The sequence below is a fragment of the Alligator sinensis genome, unplaced genomic scaffold (genome assembly GCF_000455745.1).
Source record: "Alligator sinensis unplaced genomic scaffold, ASM45574v1 scaffold354_1, whole genome shotgun sequence".
In the NCBI taxonomy this organism is placed as follows: domain Eukaryota; kingdom Metazoa; phylum Chordata; order Crocodylia; family Alligatoridae; genus Alligator; species Alligator sinensis.
In genome coordinates, this window is record NW_005842200.1 from 374,134 (window position 1) to 389,742 (window position 15,609).

At 39.6% G+C, this 15,609-nt stretch overlaps 1 protein-coding gene across 9 annotated transcripts in view; it reads left to right on the forward strand.

Annotated features, from left to right (window-relative positions):
• TENM3 (teneurin transmembrane protein 3) overlaps nt 1–15,609 on the forward strand; it is a 540,570-nt gene that overhangs the window by 354,103 nt on the left and 170,858 nt on the right. For all 9 annotated transcript variants that reach the window (XM_025207579.1, XM_025207580.1, XM_014521286.2 and 6 more), the window contains one exon: nt 4,639–4,731. In XM_025207579.1, coding sequence (XP_025063364.1) covers nt 4,639–4,731 — 93 coding nt within the window. The remainder of the gene's footprint in view (nt 1–4,638; nt 4,732–15,609) is intronic.

Genomic DNA, 15,609 nt, shown 5'->3' on the forward strand with positions numbered 1-15,609 from the left:
TATTCTTGCCAAGTAGAGTCATCACATCTTTTAAATATTGCTGATCAAAAGCTATCTGTGTTTGAACATCCAGTTCCTGAACCCTTAAACATGATCTGAAATGTGAAAAATTCACATAAAAACCAACACAGCCCTACTATAGTTTCTCTAATAGACTCACTTGGTTGGAACTCTTGAGGTGAAGAACCCATCTTATTTGTCATTGATTTTTCCTTTTTTAGTTAAGGTCCCCTATGGAGTGTGAATTTCTAGCTCAATTTCAACTATATTAACAACTTTGTACTAGGTTTCTTTCTCTATCTGTTTCTCCTTCTACTGATTTGTTTCATCTCTGGCAAATATTTTAGCTAATGCCTATGCTTCATTTTTATGGCTAGCTTCAATGCCCTCTGATTTTTTCACATTTATCATTTAAAGAGGCAAAATCGGAGAATCATTGTGTGTAGATAACCTTCTCTTTAGCTCTTTCAACTCACATTGGTGATAGCTGACAAAAAATGACGTACAACCTGCTTGATGAGTAGTTCAGTAGTGTGTGGGCTGTTTTGGGGCCTGTGCACATGAACATGAGAGGGGGCTGTGTTAGAAAGTGAAAGGTTTTATTACAGCAGTTGTCATTCCGAAAATGATTTTCTAGTTATATATTTTATTAGGAAGGATTCATTTTCATGTTTAACAGAATTAAAATTGTTTAACATGTTTAACAAAAATTGCAGTTTTGTTACTGCTCTGTAATGTTGTTTTTAGTGTAAGACACTTACTGCTGTTACAGGCTACATAGATAAACTGTGAGGCAACTGGTCAGCAATATGTGGCAAAGATTTCCAAACTTTATAGATAAAGGAATCTCTTCCCTTAAAGTGTTATGAGGGCCTAATATAACTCTCATTAAATGCGTCCTTCTTTCTGTCTCACACCCTCTTTAAGGGACAGTGAGGCTACTGTGGAGAAGCAACACGGATATATTTATGGGGAGTAAATAAAAACTCTTCTCTCTCCTTTTTTCTTTTAACCTCTCATTTCTTAAAGCCTGTGTGATTACTTCCTGGTGTATTTGATATGCTGTTTGACTCTTCTTCTTATGTTGTCATGTGACTTAAGATCAGGTATAGGAACAGTACACTTGGTGGGGAAATCAACGTGACCAACCAATCTCATAATAACATTAGGAGGGGTAAAGTGGCAAGGCTGTACTTACTCCTTGATGAATTCCTTCTTGGGCATCAGTATCTTATTTGTTATGTTTCCACAGTTTTTACCTTGTAGTTTAGTAAATGCTTTGCTAATTATTAATGTATGAAAATGCATGAAAATGCTTATTAAAATAAGGGGTACAGTTTGTAGCCATATTGGTCTACAGGCAAAAGGAATCAGAAGTCGTGGCAGAGGTGATATCTTTTATTAGATCAACTAGATATTTGCAAAAAAAATTTCTTTTTTTTAATTTACAATCTTTGCATTCTCCTATGCCTAAGGAAGGGTGATTGTGCCCAAAAGCTTGCAAAAAAAAAAAGTTTTTGCAAATATTTGCCATGAGTTCTGATTCCTCATTAAAATAATGTTTTTCTTAATGTTTGTTTAATTTAAATATCTGAAAGTACAAAACTGCTTTAAAGTAAATCCAATTGATTATGTATCTCAAGGAAGTGTACAAAGAAGGATAAGTTTGAAGTCTTATATCTCTTAAGAAAACAGAATGAGTTCTTGTCTCAGTATATTTTTCAAGCTTTGTTTGAGGACTTTTAAGCCCTAAATTCCTTAGTTAAATTTGTGAGCATGAGGAAATCCCCACCTCCAGTCTAGGATTTCAGCTCTGAGAACAAACATAATTTTATTCAAAATCTACGTTAAGGTATTTCTAAATCAAAGAAGAGTAGTTTTGCCTCCTGTTTAGCTGAATTTACTATGTGAGATGTGTAATTGGATAGTGAAGATGGAAACGTATCTTGCTTGATGGACCGTGAACTACATTCTCAGCATTCATTCAGGTCAAGGAACTAAATACAATGTTTATAGTTTTATGCTAATGTTGCATTGGGTTTTTTTTCCCTCGGCCTCCAACTATAATTAAAACAATAAGTAGGAACATTATACTGTATTATCACATCACTAATCTGGCTAATTTTTCTCTGGAAAAGGAAACAGTAATTGTTGAAGAAATAATTAATAACTGCCAAATACCTCAACAACTTGGAAACAATGAAAGCACTAAAATATCTAAAAGGGGAAAGTGATAAAAAAGAATTGTATAGATGTATTGTTTTAAAAGCAGTCAGGAAACTAGACCACAACTTCATTTAAGAATGTGAAGGTTGTAGGAACTGTTCAGCCATGATGAAGCATTTGTACTATGAGACAATAATGTGATTTTTATCAGGGTGATATCCAGTGAAACCAGTACCTTTTAATATTGATTAAGATATTGAGAAAAGAGTCGTTAATCGTTTCAGAGGGAATTTTAAATCAATTTGTATAAAGGCTGATTGCCTCCAAAAAGTACCATGTTCTGAAGTGCAAAAGCCTTAAGTCTCTAAAAATGTATATGCTCTATCATTTGAGTCAGATTCATTATCGCCTCTGACAGACAGCTTTTTAGTTCAGTTTGGACTGGCCCAAATTCAATGAACTGTGTTAATGCTTTGCCTCAGAGAAAGGATGGTTCAGTTTATAGGTTACAAGCAGGTTTATAGGTTACTTGGGCAACTTGAGTTCATGTTCCACTGCATATTTCTTATGTGAGGTTGGGAAAATCCCTCAGTTTCCCTGTGTCACAGTTCCCCATGTGTAAGACTGGGGAAACAGTCCTTCACCTACTACACAGGACTTAAAGTAGCTATTTACATAATCTTAAAAGTGGACCAGAATTTTTAGTAATTAAAAAAAATCACATTTTCTCTGTCATATAGCTCTGACGAGCACTCGCTCAGTCAGACACTCACTAAGCTGTTGCATTTGAGTCCCATTGTTTTGGGCCCAAGTGCTCTTATGTTTCCCTTGGTGTGGTAGTCCGCTGCACTTTCTCCAACATATCACAGACGTTTGGCACACTTGTCTGTTACTTGTAATGGAAATGCAGCATCATGGCCCAACTGTCTTACATCCCTGGAACAAGTGCTGATCTCCAGACTCTAAACGTATCCTTCTCAGAGCTCAATCTCAGTTCTGTACAGGCATTCAGTTTCTACTGGGAAAATTGCTGTTTTCATGGTGGAAACCAAAAGTGTGCAGACATTCCAGCTTTTTCTTCTGCAGCAAAAATGATAGCTCTAGGAAAAAAATTACTTGACAACAGCCATGTACAAATTCTTCCCAGGACAGTTTCTTCTGGGAGATTGACCATCTGTACACTTCCCTTTGGTTTAACTTCTAGGGACTAGGAGGAACGGAGCAGGGGAAAGGCTCCTGTGCCTTCCAGGGGAGAGGAAGTGGTTGCAGACTGAATGTAGACAGGAGGGGAGGAGCAGCCACCAACTGCTCCCTGCCTGCTTCTCATTCTGGAGTTCCTGGTATGAGAAGTGGGCAGGGGCTTTGTTACGCCACTGCCTCCACTTGGCTGCTGTGCACTAGGAACTAAGCACAGAGCAGTGCTGCCCCCTGCCTGCTTCCCCTCCCTTCCCTGCAGACAAGCCAGGCTTAGGAAGCCTTTCCTAGATACCAGTCCTGCTAGAATTTAAATCACTGTTCAGATGAACTAGGAGTGGAGTGAGGGGAGGGAAAGCCAACAGAGCCTGGGAAAAGCCTCCCCGAACCCAGCTCCTGAACCTGCCAGCTTCTAAATCAGTGTCCTCACTGCTCAGCTAGGAGGCAGGGTATTCAAGGGGAAGCTGATCAGGCTGGTAACTGCACTCAGCTAGGGTAATGAAGCAAAGCCCCTGCCTGCTCCCAACACCAGAGTCCCAATTGTATGGAATGAGTGAGGGCTTTGCCCCACTGCTCCCTCTGCTTGGCTCCTGAGCACTGAGAGTTGAGGAGAAGAGGTAGTGCTACAAGCCCCCTCCTTGCTTCACACACAGGAGTCCCTGGTGGAAGAAGTGGGCAGAGGACTGTGTGAAGCTTCAGTCGCTGATTCGATTCGGCAGAGATTCAGCCCAATTCAGTGGCCGAATCTCCAAATCCAAATTGAATCAGAAAACACTATAATCTCTTAACCAAGATCACTCCAGTCTGGGGAAGGCCCAAGAAGCTGGGGAGAGAAGGTGGTTATAGACTGAATGTCTATATGACTTCTCCTCTTGGAATCATTCCACAGTTAGACATGAACATTTGTACGCATCCCTCATTGACACTCTGGGCTTGCAGTTCATAACTTGAGAGACTCATAGCAGTTGAGACAGATGTGTGGTTTTGCATATTTACCTTCCTCCTTCCCCTCTCCATCCCTCTTTCCAACCCCAGTTTCAGACTTGGAAACTGGTTTGCCACCAGCAGTAGCCAACTTCTCATTCAAGTCAGAACATCCCTTGTTAGCATCCACAAGTCAAAATGGAGTTTGCAGTCTGATAATAAGCAGATAGACAGAGAGAGTCCTCAATAGTTATTCATAAGCTAAACCTAAACAGATTTAGCAAAAAAATCCCACCCTTGAATTTGAAATGTTCACTCTAATGCCCTGTTTTTGTATCTTATCTCTGTGTGTAGAAAATTAGGAAATCAAGCAGTCCTTGCAAATGGTCATGACAACCGTATAGAGATGGATGTGTTTTCTCCAACATATCACGATAGCAGTTATGGGTATGTTACTCTAAGTGTTCATATGATGCTAGCTGCTGACACAGAAGAAAAAAATTACTTCAAAATCTGATTAAATGAGACCTTTTAAGACCTTTTGGTCAATCTTTAGCATCTGTGTTTTAAAATTACATTATTACATTTTAAAATATTTACTCTTGTAAAATAAAAGTAGCTGTATGAATGCCAAATTTTGTGAGTTTATATTTACAGAACAAAAATATAACTGAATTTGTTCTAGTTGTTTACGGCCAGAAGCCATGAACTTTCTCACAAAACATTTATGTGAGTAAAGATTTGCAGTATTCTACCCTTAATTTGTAAATTTTTATATTTCATTCATGTTTATTAGATAACTATGAAATATTATTCCAATATAAGCATAGATCAACTAGAAAGAGCCTCTAGTACTAAACATTCTATTTTTTATTTTTTTCATAAGTTTTTATAGAGATCAGTGTGAAATCTACACTGCTGATAAATATATGCCTAGTAATAAAGAATTCCATGCCAGTAAACAAGTCAATTTATAATGTTAAAATAAAATTTTATTTGTTTAACTGTTCCATATTTACTTAACTTTCTATATTAATGCACTCCTTCTATTTGGACTACAATTCTGTAAAAGTGACCATTTTTATCATAATATTTAATATTGTAAATTCAGACCCACAAAGAAAATACCTGACCAAACAATATAGCTTTTAATTAACTCATCCTCTTTGGATAGTAAACTCTAGAACTGTACTGTTTGCTTCATTGGCCTTTCATTAATGGTTAAAATGAAAACTCTTGTGTTCTGACTTGGATACCCTAACTTCTGCTGTGTATCACTTTATTCAGAAAAAAATTCTCATTGCAATTAATGACACTATGCAAGACAAAGTATAGAGTAATAGAAATATAGGATTAGAAGGACCTCCAGAGTCATCTAGTCTAAGCCCCTTGAATGCAACTTCTTTGACAACTCTTAACATTCTCAGTCAGGCACAGATTAAAAATTGATAAGTTAAATTTAGATAGCTAATGCTTTTCATCAAATTTGAAGAGACTGCAAAAAAAATAAATCTCTAGATTTTTTATTTTTTTAAAAGCTAAACATAAGCATACTGTAAGAAAACAAAAAAACCCCACAATTGTTGTTCCCTCTAGATCAATTACCACAATTCTGATTCAGGTGCATAATTGCTAACTAGTAGACTTAATAGAATCACACAGATCCGTATTATATATGTTTGTAATGGGACCACCAAATGCATGCATTTTGGCAAATGAACCACATTATGTGAAATTACTGTTAGCTGATACTAATTCAGGTAACACAGCAATGAAATTTATCTTATTTGTAAGCTTTTTGTTTTTAAAATTACGCTAGCAGGGATCACCTCCTGGTGTGAAAGTTGTCCAAAGATAATAGCACATCAGTTCAACAGCATAATAGATTTGAGAGTACAACATGCTATCAGCATGAAGATGCAGTTTATCAACCTCACTAACATACTGTGTCACAGCTAGAATCATTATATATTTGTTCTTTTGTTTTCATGTTATCCACGTATTACTTACGTTATAATATGCTGTTTCTTCAAGATTGCTTATCTTTGCTCTTTTTATTTGGCTCATAAAGAGCCCATTAATATAATGAATTTGAAATAATAGTAAAAGAAGATCTTCAGAAATAAACATTACAACAATTCATATGCCTAAACCTTAGTCATTTCTTTATACGATTTAAAGCTTAAGCACAGTGCATTATTATAAGACATTCTGATAAGGCATTTTATTGATATGTGCATTTTTCTTTACCTGAAGGGAGTCATTCTAAATCTTGTATATATATTAGTTCTTATCACTGATTATCTTGAAAAATCAGCTACCCTACTTTTGTGTGAGAGCTTATTCATTCTCTTTAACTTAACTTAATCTCATATGTATTTCCACAAACTATCTAGATGCCCCAAAATTAACACCTGCAAAATTAATAGTTCAGACAGTAATAGCATTAGAAACATTTCCATTTTCACCTGTTATTTGTTTTGGGTTAGAATTTTTGTTATTTCTGTTGGGTTAGAATTTTGGATACCTTTACTTCTTGGCTGAAACTTTCCTACTGTATCTAAAAGTTATTTTTTTGTACTTGGTTTAACAAAGGAGAATTTGTTCAAAAAAGTTATGCTATTTTTGCATATGAAGGAATTGTGGGGAAATTTCCTATTGCTGTATGTAGAGCTGGTAATGCTACTTATTATTAAGGTTGCCCAACACTTCCCATTATAAGTGCCTGATTTCTGTAGCTTAAGGCCATGAACAGGCATTCATTTCTAGTGGGGGAAATTTTGGAGAAATTTCTCCTGCTAGAAATCTTTCCAGCAGAGGGAGCGATGCAGGTGTTTAGTCTATGGTTCCCATCTCTCTTGCTCTCTGAATCTTCCCCAGACTGCTGATCAGTCTGGGGAAGGTTGTTCCACTCCTTCCGGTCCCAAAGAACAGGAGGAGCAGAGGGAAACCACCATCCACATCCTAGACTGGGGACCCTAGTGAGGCTGTGGGCCCCGGGTTTTTTGTTGTTGTTTTTTTTTAATTTAAACCCAGCAGTCACAGCCCTGCATATATGGCTGTGGGTGCAGGGCTCTGCAAGTGTTATGCCATGTGACACTTTGACACTTCAAAGCCGCCAGCACTTGCAGGCACCTACCTTCCTCTGGGGGTGGAGGGAGCAAGGGACAAAGCCCCTACCCCATCCTGTTCCCTAGACCAGGCAGTTTATGGCTTGAGGAAAAAGAGGGGAGCAATGCCCCACTCTTCCCCTCTCTTCTGAGACTGGTCTGGGAGGGGAGCAGTGATGCAAAGCCCCAACCCTGAGGTGGTCCCCGCTGTTCCCCTCCCAAAGCAGACACAGAGGGGAGCATAAAAGCCTGTTACCCCAGGGAGAGATTGAATAAACATTTGTACAATTATCATTTCTACCAGAAGAGAAATTCTCCCTGCTAGAAATGTCATGCCTGTACATGGCCTAAGACTTCAGGAGATTTTGAGTGTTTCTGCTGAAATCTTCCATACTGGTCAACTGCCCTGGCCTGAATTTTTGTATTCTTCATTTATTTTTAAATTTTGCCACGATTATGCAGTCATTTCCAAGAAAGAGGGCAGGGAGATACAGTGTTTTTCCTATTTAAAATCTCTTGTAGCATTTCCTTTCAGACCTAGTAGTTCTTCTGTACGTGAGAGCAAGGTCTTAGAGTTAATCTAAGGGTAACCTTTGTTTTAGGAATGTGCTTTTAGTGATTCCTGTGAGGAAACAATTACCAAATTTGGACAAGTTAAAAGCCATTGAAAAAATGCATGTTTGCATTGCCTAGTTGAGACTTGCCAGAAACTTACAGCCAAATTCCCCAGAGGATGTGATCCAAAACAAGTTTGCTCCAACCCAGAACTGAGGAGGACTTTCCCTGTAGCTGCAGTTTCTCATTATCCAAACTATTCTGGGTCCAGGTCAGGGCATCATAACTGAAATGAGGGAGCCTATCTATTTGTTCTCAACGTCCCTCCTTTCTACAGGTGCTCAGGTAGCAGGAAAAAGAGGACACCCAGTTCAAATGCAGAGATAAGAGCCACAGATAGCAAGGATTGAAGGCAGTAGAATGGGGGTGAAGGAATGAGATTGAAGCTTTGGAACGAGAAGCAAGAAACTAGGATTTGTTGGGATGAACTGAGAAAGGAGGTATAGACTGCTTGGGGAAGGGGATTGTTAACTAGAAATTAGGGGAGACTGGGGATTAGCTCAACAAGAGGACTGAGAACAAGTGAAAAAAGGGGAATGGATGGAAAATTGTGACTGGCTGAGCAGAGACTGAGAAAAGGAACCATGTGGAGTTGATGGGAGAGGCAGAGCACTGAGGTTAGACATGGAGAACTGAAACCAATAGAGGTGAGAAAAAAAGATTGACTTGAGATTTAGTAGATTCTGAGGTAGAGCGAAAGGGAGTCAGATTGGGGTAAGGAGGTAAACTGTAGAACCTATGAGTGGCTGGACAAGTAGTCTGGGGAAAATGAACCAGGAGCTGGGGAAGAACTGGAAAGAATGAGCAAGGAAGTGAACGGGAGGAGGACAGAAAACTTGGAGCAATGCAGGGCAGTCTGATTATGGAAGTCCAGAGTGAAAAGCTATATGTGGCTGGGCAAGAAGACCGGAGTGGCAAGATTGGAAGGCAGTAAGATGCTTAAGGACTAACTGGAGTCTAGGAGTAGATAAGCAAAAAGAGACTGGGCTAATGTTGGTTTGTATAGAGCAGCAGTTCCCAATCTGTAGCATGGGTATCACCAGTGGTATGCAGCCAACCTGTCAGTGGTACATGTTAACAGATTTATTATAATTAGTTTATATGACAAAAATTTACTGGTTGTACTCAAGGTTGAACTGAAAAATTTGCTGGTGGTACTTAAGGTTGTATCGTTTTAAATTGGTGGTGCGCAATCTGTCAGAGTTTGGGAGCCGCTGGTATAGAAGATGAGAACCTGCTGTACAGTCAAATGGCAGAGGTCTGTGTAGTGCAACTAAAGCCCTTTCCCCTGCCATTAGGAAGTGACCCCAAGGAGGAGGACTGCTCCTTATGACTCCCCCTTAAGTCATAATCAAGACCACTTAAGAAATTGTCAGTGTGGCATTCACAAAGTATTTATCTTGACCTATTCAATGATATGCTAGAGCCCAATAAGTTTTGCAGATCAAATTACTGATATTCTGATACATACAGCCCCCGAAGGGTTAGCATATGGCCCACAGGCTTCTGGCATGGCCCATTCCCCTCCCTCCTCTCCCCCCTCCACCTGCACTGTTGTTCATACCATGGCAACTAGGTTCTTTAGGCAATTCTTCACTCCTCTGTCTTTTACTTCCTGCCCTCACTCCTGGGAGGCTGCACATGGAGCAGGGTGGCAAGCGTGTTCTGGGAGAGAAGCAGACACAACAGAACTAACACAGCAAAGCTTCTCTCCCAGATACCTAAGGAAGGGTACTTTGGTACGCAAAAGCTTGCCTATGTCTATCCCAACCATGCAGTTGGTTCAATTAAAGATATCACCCACAAGAATTCTTGCCTCTTGCATATCTCCTGAACCATCGCAATAACAACATCCCTTCAACAGTAGAATTCAGAGCCATCTGTTCTCCAGAATTTTACAGTGCAGATCTTGATGGACAACACAATGCAGTGTGCTATATTAACAAGCAAGGGGGGGGCCCATTCATTCCTTCTGTCTTTGGAGTCCATTAAACTCTGAATGTAGTGTCATGAAGATGAGATAACCCTAATGACTTTATACCATCTTCTTTTTCAACCTCTTTCGAGAATACTTTTTCCTTCATCTCACTCTAAATACAGTCTTCCCAGTTGCTGTCATATTAGCCAAGAGGGAGTGAGCTTCAAGCACTTATGTCTGACTCTCCTACACAATGTTTTATTGCCCTGACCTCATTCTTAAGGTGCCTTATATCTGAATTGATCAATCAATTTGCCTGTCTTATTTCTGAAGCCTCATGCTGCCTCAGGAAAGAAGTTAAACCCCCTGAACGTTTCCAGCGCCTTTTACTACATCAATGGAACCAAACTTTTTTAGACTGTGTCCTCATTCACTTCTGGCTATAGCTAGGCATTCCAAAGGCCAAGCCATCTCATCACAAAGAATACATAAGTAAGAAACACAGTGTATTTCTCCAGGCAACTTTCCTAATGAATATCAAGGCTCACTCTACCAAAGTACAAGGTACATCCTCTTTCTGCTTCAATATTGTGCCAGATTATAAAACATGCAATGCAGTGTCATGGAGTGATCCACTGACTTTAAGCATTATCCATTAGATCTCATTGCCATGGTAGACACTAAGTTTGGGAGAATACTGCTATGATCACTATTCCACTGATCTAGGGGTTAATGCCCTATCCCACCAGCTTGAGTGGGTGCTTCTGGCCCGATGTTTAGCATGAGATCTGCACTGATACATGCCCAAAGAACAACCGTTACTCGCCCTGTAGAACTGATTCTACAAGATGCTGTTATCAGTGTCAGTCCTACCACATGTTCTCCATCCCTACCATTGTTATCCTCTGCTACAGTAGGCTTTGAATTGACACAAAGGGAGATAGGGTCACAGACCCTCCATCCTTTATGCACTAACACTGGAGTATAAGGGACCTTGGGGTAAATGCATAGCCCCAACATATACTGTTCTTCAAAAGACTCTTGATTTCACACATCTAGAGTGGGATTCATGCTAGCTTCAACTTCTCTAAGAGCTGCAGTTACCCTGTGGTAACAACTCTTTCTCCATGAGCTGACAGGTTCATTCTTCTTGCTAAGGTTCATAGATTATTATTGCTATGGAATTTCAGCCTGCTTACAGCTTGCAGGCAGAGCCAGACCTATCAGTCACTGACAGAAAAGGAAGCCTTACCCCAGAAATTTCTTCCAGTTTTTATCTGCCTCCACAAAGACTGGTAGCACAGCAGGTAAAGTAGGTCTACCACAGATGTTTTCTGGGGGGCAGTTTAAATCATTTTTTCAAAATTCTGTTTAGCATTTTGACTCGGTAATTTATCTAATTCCCAACCTTGTTTACAGACTGCAGAGAGCAAATGATGGTGACAAAAGGATCAGAGGCAAAAGGAAAACTCATGTACCTTATTTCACCATTTTATTGAGTATCTGTTTAGAGAATTCAACCTACTCTGGACCAGTTTCACCTCATAGCACAGTCTGGGTGGGGAAGGGGGATCTAGGCAGTATTGCATGGAAAGTCTCTCACCAGTCTTCCCGTCATCACCATGAGGCATATATTCTATAGTGACAAGTACAACAGGTGGACAATGGTTCCCATAGCCACACTTGACTGCAGAGGTCAGATGGCCTCTTCTCCCTGTGCCTTTTTATGAAATGCAGGGCAGTGGGAATACCAGGGCCCCTGCCAGTTCCAAAACTGAAGTAAAAGTGTTTTGTGTCCAGCTTTCTCCCACTGTCACCACCTCCATAACAAGTTTCACTGGTAATTCCTACTAATCACTCAAGCTGAGATTCCTTGGGTAATAGACCATTCTGTCCCATGTGTTTTGCAAGCAGTAAAGAGATTAGAATTTCTGTGGAGTCAGCCTTGAACCCTAGACTAGTACTTTCTTTGAGAGCAAGCAGAAAGCCTGGCTTGTTTGAGGAGATCACTCCAAAAATGCTTCAAGTAGTTATCTCTGATCCTAGTTTGCTTTTACCTCTTAAGCAGGATTATGAACTCGTAGAGGGAAAATAAATATAATCAGTGCTTGTTCCTCCACTTACTTTCTTGGAGTGTAGCACAGCTGCTCTTCTTCACAAAGTGAAACATGTTTGTTAATTCTTAATGCTTGTGTATGGACAAATGCACATTATAAGCACTTTAAAAAAGAGGAAGGAGAGCTGCCATGTGGGAACATGTGTCAACAATTACAGTCTCATGGTTATGTCTGCATAGTCATGTAGTAATCCAAATTAGATAAATGCCCCAAACCTTGAATGACATTGTCAAATTTGGAGCAATTTTGTTGCACTTCATTGCTACAGAATCATGCAGCCCTTACAGTTGTATCATAAACATCTTACATTCGTATCTTGATATTGAAAAATGTCATATCTGATTCTACGCTTTGGTTTCTTCGCTTATCATCACAGAATACAATCAATACCACAAAGGCCAGACAACAGCTGTGCTGGTTCTTCTGGATACATGTGTGTGGATGCACACACACACAAAATAATCTTCCTCCTAACATCTAACAAAGTAGGCTGTCACCTGTGGAAACTTATGCTTCTCTGAATGAGTTGCTCTTATGTGCCATCCTGTTCTACCTTCTTCCTTCTTAGGAAAGGTAGGTCAGATGTCCAAATCAGAAGTGTAAATCGAGCCGTAAATCAATGAGGAGGTTGGACAGTCCCGTAGATAAGCTAGAGTAGTACATCTTTGCCCTTGCTCCCTGTGAGGATTTAAGGCAGCAGGGGATTTTTTGGTACGCCTAAAGAAATAGGAAATCAGGCTGTTTTCACCACCTTCCACCTTGGGCTGTCATTCCTGGCTGCCTCTTTGTGTGAGTCATGTTCCTAACTTCTCTAGCCAGTTGCAACTGGCTGTGGAGTGATGAACCAGCAGAAGCCAGATGTGGAAAAATAAGCAAGTAATCAGCTCACTAATACTGCATTATTTCTTTCTTCCTAGTATCCATAACTTCCAATTTATGAAGCCAAAAGGTTCCCAAATGTACATGAGTTCAAACTGAAATGAGTGTCATTACAGACAAAGGAGGACTCCATCTGAAAAATCCAAATAACTTCCTGATAGAGATTTATCTGTGTATTCCCACAGACGCATCCTTTTTTGCATGTGGACAGCAGCTTTTTTCTCTAGAATTGATCAGTGCCATTTGATCTGACAAGAGCTCCTGGAGTTTTTCAAGATTTGGCAGCATTAACACTGACATCAAGTAGCTTTTATATCTTCCTGGACTGTTTGTCTGATCAGAGCTCTGTCCAAGGAGAAAGTGAAGACAAACATGCAGAGTGACATTGTTTCTGGAGTGGCTTGGATTTCTGATAAACATAGACATATGGTACCATGGAAGCTAGTCATGAGCCTGTGCTCAGGATGAATACTAGCAGCTAGAAGGTTCATTTTCAAAGAATGTTAACAGAAGATGAAGGCAGGCATAAAGGAAAATAAGTGCTATCCGAGAAACAAAACTCTTATTGGAGCTCTTATTAGAGCCTGTTGGGAAGAGCTGGTCTCATGCTTCAGTAAACCAGAGTTCATATAAAATGTGTTTGATAATTTGTGATATCCTTTCCGCATCTCCTATAATGTCAGTTGGCAGAGATAAATTTTCCCATCCCATCTGGTTCTTCAACTGAGAATAGAGATTCAGATTTATTGCCATGATCTACCCATTAGCAAGCCAGGTAGAGCAATCCCCATGTTAGTTCCCAGCTGAGGATCATGAATTGATTCAGATCCAATATAAATCCAAAAGAGAGAGAATCCAGCATCCACCAGCCAGAACACAGTGATTAATTTGTATCTCAGATCCCTGATTTTATTCTGAATAACAGATGTGCTCTAATTGTGACAATTAAGCCCCACCTACACGTTACACTTAAGACATGATTAACCAGTGAATGGTGACTTAAATTGTGACCTAGCCACACTTTCAATCAATTAATAGCATGATAAAAGAAGGCATAGGATGCTGCCACAGCTGCGAGCTCTGTCAGATGCAGGCCTCCAAACCATGAGAGCTTTCTACTTGCAATCCTGGGTTCCCCCTGCACTGGCAATAAGGCTTGATTGGATCTCAAGCTGGATCACACAATCACGCCTCCTTCCATGCATGTGTGGCATGGCAGGAGGGACAGTTGTGTGGATGACACATCAGATCCTATCCTGCCTTTACCTGAATGTGTAGAGGTGCACTAAATATGTCTGAGTGAATTTTCATAGATAAACAGATCAGCCATACCCCAGAAGTCCCTCAGTTGAGCAAAGTAAGGAAGAGACAGACACCCGGGCTTCCATGGAAAGAGCCTGGAGTGAGTTAAAGAAACCTACACACAGAAATATTTACGTTCATAAGTCAGTTTTAGCTATGATGATTGATCTCTCCATCTGGAAACAGAAAATAAAGTATTCTGTTGCCTTTTCTGTGTTAGTACCTAACACATGAGATAGTGAATGATCTGTCTCAAAGCTGGGAAACATTATATATGTCTTGTCCAGTACTTCCCCAGACCATATGACAGTTAGGAAGGAGAGAGTGTTGTAATACTCCGTGTTTCTGACTGAAAAAGCTGTCTCTTCAGGCCTGATTAACCTAAAGACTAAGTCCATTGTTTTTCCCAGGAGATGCCTGATATTTCAAAAACAAAATCTCCATGCTGGCTCGAATAGGTTCAAAATGAATACTTGAATTAAGGGATTATCTGATTCTACTGGCTAGTATTTTAACCAACATGTTCAACAAGTAAGGTGTATTCTTCTAGAAGGAAGTGTGATGTGAGCATATAAAAGAGACTAGGCAAAGAAGTGTCGTGTCTTTAATAAAATATTAATGACGAGTTCAAGAAATAACATTTTTGTTACAAATCTCAATATTATGTGCATTCTTAGAGCAGCAGCCTTTATCTCAGCTCTACATTCAGTAGAACAGGCCTTGGAACCACATTCTGATCCTAACAGGACTACCTAGATTGCACCTTTTATGGGCAGTCTGTAAAGTAGACCTTCTGATATCTATTATCTCCAAACATACGAGTTTTTTGAAGTAGGAACTTCCTTCCTAAAACACTGTATTTTACTTTTAATTCAGGCAAGTAGTTCTCACAATTTTCATAATTTTCATTCCACAAATAAATTTAGTAAATATTCTTTATTCTACTAAGCATCAAAATCATGTCCTTAGGAATGCTGCCAGTCTCCAGGTTCAGAACCCATGTTGTGTTCTGTGGCATGGTGGATGATCTTATGATCATCAGTACATGGATCCACCAAAAGTTTACAATTGGTCAGTCTTAGTGCTGAATAGAATATGGAGGATATAAGCCACATCTAATTATGGATACCAGTATTTAAAAATATTCCAGCATCTCACTATAAATGGACAAATCTGTGAAAATCCTTTTTGAATAAACTGTGAACCATAGCACAATGAAGACTAGAAATAATATCTGTTCTTACCTTTTCCTCAGATAACAAGTTCCTCAGCTCCAATCCACAATGGAAACAGACTGGTCATCCATATGAGAGAGAGAGAGAGAAATTCACATTCAAAAACCTGATTTGTTGCAGTGGATTTCCTATCCTCTGCAATGTGAAAA